The 9,502-nt window shown below is 30.5% G+C and overlaps 1 protein-coding gene across 1 annotated transcript; it reads right to left on the reverse strand.

The window, feature by feature from the left end:
- Window positions 1-470: 470 nt before the first annotated feature.
- LOC139519678 (complement C1q-like protein 3) lies at window positions 471-2,471 on the reverse strand. The gene is made up of 3 exons (XM_071311895.1): window positions 2,333-2,471; window positions 1,713-1,766; window positions 471-895 (listed from the first exon to the last, which is right to left on the reverse strand). Exons 1-3 carry the CDS (start codon window positions 2,406-2,408, stop codon window positions 471-473), a joined length of 555 nt encoding a protein of 184 aa, XP_071167996.1. The 5' UTR covers window positions 2,409-2,471.
- Window positions 2,472-9,502: the final 7,031 nt, after the last annotated feature.

Raw genomic sequence — 9,502 nt, forward strand, 5'->3', positions numbered from 1 at the left:
TATAGTCATATCTTAGTAATTAAGTAGATCGTAAAGTAAAAAAAAAAGAATTTCTTCAATCTGCGACTAATATCTATTTGTCCTAACTACGAGGTATTTGAAAGAGAAAAATAACGTGAGGCTCTTGTATGGTACTTTATTGTTTTCAGTGATACAGTGCTATCATAAGCTGTAACTGTGGTGAGATTTTCAAACCTGTATAAGAATTCGGTATATTGAATTAAGAAATATATCGCTGGACCTTGTGGCATTATAAAAACAAATGTTACATCAAGAATGCCGTAAAACCATTTTGGATAGCTGTCTCATTGACTTTCGGAAGTAGAAACAATCATTAGGAGCATCAAAGAAAACGAAGATTCATATTATATACATTTTTTTTTTTTTTTTTTTTATTTTGTTCGAAAGTATACAGAAAGTCATAACTTTTAAGTTACTAAGTTAAGAAATCTTAAACATATACTATCAATTTATTTAGTTGCATGTATGAGATATCCAGAAAACATGCTGTACCAATATCCTTTGCCCGTGTTAATGTATCCGTTTCCGCTACGGCCACATCTGACGTAAACTTTGTCTCCCTTTTCCAGATTTAACACCATATTAGCTGTTCCTTCATTATAACCAGTACCAGGATATACAGATACCAAAGGGGTTTGATTCTGCCAAAGAAAAACCCATAAGTTCTTCCCACTGCTTGACATTACCGTGAAGGAGAATTGATACACGCCTTTAAAAGGCGCCTTGAATATCCCAGTATTCGGGTCATAATCGTTTCCATTGTTTGTCCACACTTTGTCGAACTGCAAAATTTCGGTGGCACCAAGAACTTTAGCATTCGTCATTGATGCACTAAAGGCAGGAATCTCTTTTGGTTTTTGATGGCTGCAATTATCTGGAAGAAAAAATCTCGATTAGTAAACAGGTGAACGTTTCTCAGTCTATTTTGCATAATTCAATTACTATTTCTAATGTCCGCCAAGAAGAGTAAAAGATCAAGTTATTGCACGAATTATAAAGGCAATAATTTCTCGACATTTATATTATTCAATAAAATACAACTCATGAATTTTCTTCTGTCAAATTTGAATTTTCTGTATTCACGTGACCTTTTGAGAGTTTTTAACTTTGATAAAAAGATATCTTGATTTAAATCATTCCACTTCACAACCTATTTCATTTCAGTGACACTCGCGGACATATTACCGATGGTTGCTTTAACATTACCGTGAATGATGTTATTCATACTTCACACAATTTTGTTATTTACATTCTTGATTCGACAAAATAGAATAACTTGCTTTAAACTGTTCCTTTACAAAACAAATTTCATTATCATCATTTATTCAACGCAGATATTTTACTGATAATTGTTAAAAAATATTATCTAGAACACTTATGCATGCCCTTATTACTACATCAATTTTTTTTTAACCATGTTTTTAATCGGACAAAAAAGTTAATTGTTGTAAATTGCGTTGAGTTAAACTGAGATAATACATGTTTTTTTTGTTTTTTTTTTGTTTTTTTTTTAGATTAGATCGGTCTACCATTATTGAGTGGTCATTAAAACAGACTTTTTACCATCCTACAAATGTGTAATTTTATAAATTTAACCTTAATTAAAATTCCATTTTCTTTAAATCTGTCGTCGAAAAGTAAGTTACTTTTAAATTCCAATTTCTTTAAATCTGTCGACAAAAAGTACTTACCAGATCCTGTAGATTTGAACAGCTTTTCTAAAATATTCTCTACCATTGAACACTCTGGAATAAATATTAAAGTGAACGTCGATACAAAAGACAAATTCCAATTTTATTTTTATGTAACACTTTATTTATTTAGGTATTGTTGAGGGTTTCAGTTCGATTGAGCAAGCAACACTGAACCGACAAATTGAAACATATCAATATCAAGGTTGTTGACTTTTTTACCTATTGTGTCTGGTTTTTGTTGTTGTTCATGCATCGTTGTCAATATAATGAAATTTGATGCAACTGTCATACATATTAGAGGTGTAGCTAGCTATAAAACTATTTTCTACATCAAAAAATGCCTGTCACAAGTCAGGAAGATGACAGTTGTTATCCATTCGTTGAATGTGTTTGAGCTCAGTATTTTTGTGATTTTACTTCTGACATAATAAAAAATATGCATGGTTTCTATAGGTTTGTTTAAACCAATGATATTCCTAGAAGTTTATATAAAGTAAGATAATGAGCCATATCAAATATGATCTTATCGCTTTGTTTACACTCTGTCAACAGAATTTGCAAACGAAATCAAAAGATACCATGCATCAAGTTAAAGTTGAAATTTAAATTATACTTACTGAAAGTACAGCCACCATCAACCAAGATCACATGACAAACTGCAACAAGTAGAAAAAGAGTTGGTGTAAACCTCATGATGCACTGCTAATACTTACACTTGAGTAAAGTATCCACAATAAACAACCATACTTATTTCTACGTTTATTTTACAGCTGTTGAAATGTGATCTTTTAATTAACTTTGGTCACGATAGGTTTATCACGAAAGTAGACTTTTTCAGTCCTGATAGATTTTAAAACAATACAGTTTAATTTGTCAATTAGAGAGCACTGCGAAGTCATGTGTCTATGTTGGTAAAGGCTTGTATGTAGCTTATACATCTATGATGTCTTTCAGTAAAAAAATATCATACCAATACATGGTCAAATATATGTGAAATTGTTATAAAGCAGATGTCGCATAGCTTTTTGCATATGATATAGAACCGGCATTGCGCTTTTGAAACTGACCCTGTTTAGCTAAACACTTTTTATTGTAAGAATCATCTCCCCATACATTGTTTTTCTTGTGTATGAAACTCCTTCGCAACCATTAAAAATAACGACAAATTAATTTCACAAATTTACGCGTTATATCCTTAGGATCTTAAAAATAATGTTGACCGAAGCGGTCCGGAAACTTCATTTGAGAGTTATTTCCCCTTCTGTAAATAACATAAGTAAAATTTAACAGTAATTGGTAAACCATAAGTGATAGAGACATAGGGTCTTTTGATTAGGACCTTGATCCAAAAGAAAAGAAAAGAAAATAGGGTTAAGGTCAAAGTTCAAGGTCATTTCTAAATTTTGATTTTGGTTTATTTTCAACTCTTTTTAAACCCCATATCGACAATATGTTTTTACATAATTGTTAGATTCGACATTTCGTAACACATACTTTTTGTTAAAAGGGTACGCTAACATTAAATTAGAGTTTTCTCCCCTTTTTTATTTGAAAATATGCGTGTGGTGATATAACTCATTAACCACATATAATTAAGACCTAGGGTCTTTTGATTTGATTATAATGGTATATGACCTTTAAATTATGCTCAAGGTCATAGTCTAATTTGACGATTTAGATTTTGACCTTTGCTTTAACCTCATATGTTTACATGATAAAGCCACGAGACTTTTTGCATGAGATTTCAAACCATTTAACCTTGAAAAATCTAACCGGAAGTTACCTTGTGAAAACCGGAAGTAGTTTGTTTTTAACTTATCTAACATTAAATTATAAGAACCAGATGTTTCAGTATCAAGTAAACATTCAAGTAATACCGGAAGTTATATTTTTCAAACTTTAAGTAGCAAATCATCTTCCTTATCTAAAAATAATTGTATAGAAACCATATATTTTTTAAATCAGCGTACAATAAGCTATCATTTGACGCTGGAAATGACATTTTAAACCTAATTTTACTTTTTTTTTTATATCAAATTACATGATTTTATGGTGGAAAGACCTTGTTGTTAATTCTATCAGTTATCCTATATTTGTTTTAAGATCTTAAATGTGTATTATAAAGACTAAATACTTTCTAAAAAAAGCGGTAAAACTGAACATTGGGACAAAATTTGTAACATATATAAGGGATTAAAATATAAAATAATTAATAGAATTATATATCCTAATAATGAATAATGTCAAGTTTGGTTTAATTTGGCCAAGTTGTTAATTTAAAAGCAGGTATATTCCCTTGTAGTCTTACAATTGTTACTAAAGACCCCTTATCATTATTTAGATAATTTTTCAAGTTGTGACCAATTGAAATTGGTTTTTTTTACAATTTTCCTTTAGACTTCTATAGTAAACCGCTATGTTCTATTTGTAGCATTTGGCGGCCATGTTTGTTAGATGACAGGGTCATCGGATACATTTTCAATCAAGATACGCTATTTAAAATGATGGCTTAGTGGTATTCTTTTGGCCCAGTAGAAGTAAAAAAATACAAAAAAAATGCTATAAAGGGCAATGACTCCTCGTGACAATTTTAGTCATTAGACTTATTTGTAGTTCATACTTTGCTGAACACTATTGCTATTTACAGATTATCACTACTTATAATGATATTTGAGATAATAACGAAAAACTACAAATTTTCAATTCATAGGCATCAACCCAACAACAGCTTGTCTGATGTGTCTGCCAATTTCAGGGATATAAATCTAAACCTGATGAACATTTTTATACCTTGTCAAGTTTTCTCTAAACTCTTTGATTTCAGAGATATTTTTAAAACTATATACCCTAAGGATGATTATGGTCAAGTTTGGTTATTTGGACCAGGTGAGCTAAAAATAATATGTTTGTGATTTACTCTACACCGGACTGACGCGTTAAGTTAGTTGTCTATAGTGCTTGCTTTTTCAGTTAACCAGAAGGAATGTTAAACTACCTATGCATTTTGTTCTGACAAAAATCAAGGAGACTTTGTTCTCACCTCTATGTACCACATACAGAGCAATGAAAAAAAATATACCAGTTTGAATTTCTTTGGATGACAGGTCATGATTTGCATTATGACCTGAAATCCAGCTCTAGGTTCGTATATCGAATAAAGAGAGAGGCGAAATATATCAAAGAAGCATTCAAACTCATAAGTCGAAAATAAACCGACAACGCAATGGCTTAAAAAGCAGAAGATAAACAGACAAACAACACTAGGAAGAGGTATCGATTAATATGATATCAACCTTGGAAATGAAAATAATGCTTTATAAATTATGTGCATTTGAAGCGATTTTCTTGGTTATCATTCATCAGGAACGCTCAAAAACCGTTTTGAAAACAAATGATTTGAAAATAAGCTGAAACGTTAGGAGCTCAATGGTTATAAAGGGCTCCAAAAAAGTTAGTTTACTATGCCTGATGAACTGATCGGGAAATTTTGAGAAAAAGATGTTCAAACATAATGTCAATTAAGAGTCGACAACAATAAGATATGCATTGCCCTTGTATATATTGTTGTAAACCATTTTATTTACAAATATTGCAACTTTTATGTATTCTGTAAAATTTGGCAAGAAGCTAACCAACTTATATTAAAAAAAAAAAACCCCAAAAAACCAATATTGATTTGCCCCATTTTTTTATTGGTTTTGTTCATTCGTTATCACATAGCAAAATGTTGCCAAAACGCTTGTCTGGCGTACCAAATTATCTGCCTGGTATCTTAATGATTTTTTCCCAAAACAATCTAACCCAGTTCTTACTGTAGTTTTGTGTTTTTTCCCTCTCTCCATTTTGAGTATTCCCGAAAGATTATTTTAACCGCTACCGTACTGTATTTATAATGGCAAAATCCCGAATTTGAGTCTACGGGATGATCATATATTTAAAACTGGGAAAGGAACAAAACTTATCTTATAATTATATTGCTTCCCCGAAAACGTGTTAATTTTAGAACCACGTTTCGTTTTTATTATTTTCTTTCAAAAATGCCACTCATTTGTAGTAATTCAAATATTTTTCCGCGAACACGTCAATACGGTTGCTTTTTTATAATGAACTTTATTCCGGAGAGTGGAGCTTATATTACATTTTAGTTTTTAATAACATCAAGTTTAGAGGTTACGTCAATAAAGATAAGGGTATATTAATCATATAGAAATAAAACTGAAAATGCAAAATGTACAATTTACACAATTGTAACTCGACAAATCGTAGATTTTGTTTAACTACCAAAGCATTGTATCTTCGATTAGGTTTTGCGGAACACTTCAATTTGGGTTTATATCTAAAACGTATCAATAACCTACTATCTTTGTCGAGGTTTTAAATATTAATGTATATTAGCAATAGGTTTGCTATACATTTTACTACAAAACAAAAATAAAACGAGAAAAAATAGCATACTAGTATACTATTATCTTTTTTTTCATAATTTCGTAAAACTAACACCTCATGTGTCTTGTTTTTAAATACACAAGGTGTTGGGGAATTTTGATATAGTGACTCCAACTTCTTTTGAAACAGATCAAATTTTACATCTAATTCGAAAAAAAATCAACAAATACTTTTAGAATTGACAAATAATGAAATTAATATCAATAATGGTTACAACAGAAATAATCACAATAAATATCATAAATGTACGCTTCTACTTTTCTGCTTGTTTGCCGACTATTCATTCTTTAAATGTGTTTCAAGTACAATTGATACAAATATCTTTTGAATTGAGCTTTTTTAATAAATCTTATGAACTGTTTGTCTTGTGTAAGACGATTACATAATAACGGACGAATTTTATCAACAAAATCTAAAATACTTATTTTACCTATGCTAACATTACTGCGCTATATATCTATTTAACTAGAATAATAAGATGAGGTTGGAAGATGAGATAACGATACATTTAAATTAAAGTCCAAATGAAAAAGATTTTAACCATTTGTTGTCACCGTACGATGTTTAATGATATGTATAAAATATATGTATACAAATGTATTCAATTTAAAGAACGATTTTTTATACATTTCTTATCTAAGGCCGATTGATTTTCTTTAAACCTTGAAATATTACGTATTTCCATTCAAAATGAAAGATAAATACTACCATGCCAACACAGTACTAAAATAGAGAAAGCTGGTAAGTGTTTTGTTAGTGTTTTCAATTGAAGTATACTCATATTCGAAAATTCGGAAGTAAACCTCACAGAGGCAAATTTCATACATGGATTTAAAACAAACACTTGTTCGAGAAAGGTGATTGTAGTTAAACTCATGATACATGCGCACATTGAGTACACAGGGCAAATGGTGCGCATCATTGTACAGACGTCCTGAGTTTGAACATCCCAATTTATATCTCAATTTTTGCGGAAATCTCAGTCTACTCAGTCTATATATGTCAGTTAACTGTTAGTAATTGTTATTTATGTATTATTGTCATTTTGTTTATTTTGGTTACATCTTCAGATTCGGACTTCTCTTGAACTGAATTTTAATATGCGTATTGTTAACCATGTACTTTTCTACATTGGCTTGAGGTAAAGGGGGAGGGTTGAAATCTCATAAACATGTTTTTAAACCTGCCGCTTTTTTGCGCCTGTCTCAAGTAAGGAGCTTCTGGCCTTTGTTAGTCTTGTATTATTTTTAATTCTAGTTTCTTGTGTACAATTTGGAGTTTAGTATGGCGTTCATTATCACTGAACTAGTATATTTATTTGTTTAGGGGCCAGCTGGCGTAAATATCATATTTTAATCCTGGTATATATGATGAGTTTATTTTCCCATTTTTACGGGAAAAATCATAGTTTATTCATAAAATTGAGAATAGAAATGGGAAATGTGCCAAAGAGACAACAACCCGACCATAGAACACACAACAGCAGAAGGTCACCAACAGGTCTTCAATCCAGCGAGAAATTCCCGCACCCGGAGGCGTCTTTCAGCTGGCCCCTTAACGAATATATATACTAGTTTAGTTATAATGAATGCCATACTATAAACTCCAAATTGTACACAAGAAACTTAAATTAAAAATAATACAAGACTAACAAAGGCTAGAGGCTCCTGACTTGGGACAGCCGCAAAAATGCGGCGGGGTTAAACATGTTTATGAGATCTCAACCCTCCCCTATACCTCTAGCCAATGTAGAAAAGTATAAAACGCATAACAATACGCACATTAAAATTCAGTTCAAGAGAAATCCGAGTCTGATGTCAGAAGATGTAACCAAAGAAAATAAACAAAATGACAATAATACATGAATAACAACAGACTACTAGCAGTTAACTGACATGCCAGCTCCAAACTTCAATTAAACTAATTGAAATATTATGTCTTCATCATATTTCATAGTTGTTTCATCTATCAGATACTCACTTTGAGATATATCAATTAGTTTTTAACCACATATGATTATATTATCACATTATTATATTAAAACTAATACATGTAATAGTGCACAGTTTTCACAGAAACCTAACATAAAATGAACTTTCATTATTAATTTACATATAAATCTTAACACATTGCTATTCAACCTTCTCCAAATTTCACTCTTATGATATATTAATATTAACTGAGCGTTAGCGGGGTGTACACTACGTTCAGATATAATGCCTTCCCATGTTAAAATGATCAAAGAGCATGACATGAAGAAATTATTTCGATATTACATGTACTAATAGAACAAATACAACATTGTTATAGGTCGAAACGTAAGAAAATGTCGTGGGAACGTTTTCCGTTTCCGAACCATGAATTATGCACTTTGCTTTTTCAAATTTATTTAATTTAAAATCTAATAGACTAAAAGGATGATGTTTCAATTACAATTTATAATAAGATTTATACAAGAAGTAAAAATATACATGTTTATACTTTATTAGGATAAAAATGAAAATAACGGGAACACAAACAGTAAACGAGTAAATTTGTGCACATGTGTCGAACATATTTTGTGCTCCATTGCTATTGCTTAATAAAAATTGTAACGAAATACAATATTGATTTTACATATGATTCATTTAGCTTAGCCATGATTAAAGATATTAGAGAGGCATTAAAAGCAATTAGTCGAAGAAAAGAGTCTAGCCAAATAAAGGGAAAAAAAGTGAAAAAACTAAGAATTAAACAGAGAAACGTAAGATTAGGTTACTTTACTCTGAAACATTACGAATACGCAAAAATGCATGCAATGGTCTATAGATCTCGGTTTAAACAAATTTCACCCTGTGTATTGTGTTTCTGCAGTTAATAGTGGCGTTACAATGCATACCATATACCAAATTCAGACAACAATTCCACCCGAACAACTATCAAATGAAGACTGATACAACTAACCAAAAGAAAAGAGTAGAAGTGATAGCAAAGCAGTCGTGAAGGATAATTAAATAGTATGTAAATTTCCAAATGGGCTTATCAAATTTATTAGAAATCAAAATTAAACTATTGATTATTCAAAATTATCATGGACTCGGTGGACTTTGGAATTCTTGGACAAGTTGTTTTTAAATGTAGTTTGGGTAGATTGAAAAATGATCAGCTACAATGTCATAGAAATAAATTAAATTCGAACACATGCTTAAACAAATTTCTAGCATCATTGTTTTAAAATAACAAAAGACCTATTGTTTAAATTGATTTTATTCGTTGATGATTTATGAGAAATAGCTGTTTTATTAATTTTATACGGGATTTTGATTTTTTTTTTAAATTGCTTTTTAAAAAAATTGGAATAT

This window comes from Mytilus edulis, chromosome 1 (genome assembly GCF_963676685.1).
Source record: "Mytilus edulis chromosome 1, xbMytEdul2.2, whole genome shotgun sequence".
NCBI lineage: Eukaryota > Metazoa > Mollusca > Bivalvia > Mytilida > Mytilidae > Mytilus > Mytilus edulis.

What these genes read in the sequence shown, in the direction of transcription:
- LOC139519678 (XM_071311895.1), bottom strand. Translation starts at nt 2,408, where the DNA reads ATGAGGTTTACACCAACTCTTTTTCTACTTGTTGCAGTTTGTCATGTG. An exon ending in TGATGGTGGCTGTACTTTCA is followed by an intron (nt 1,767 to 2,332) that starts GTAAGTATAATT and finishes TATTTATTCCAG; the next exon opens with AGTGTTCAATGGTAGAGAAT. An exon ending in GTTCAAATCTACAGGATCTG is followed by an intron (nt 896 to 1,712) that starts GTAAGTACTTTT and finishes TTTTTCTTCCAG; the next exon opens with ATAATTGCAGCCATCAAAAA.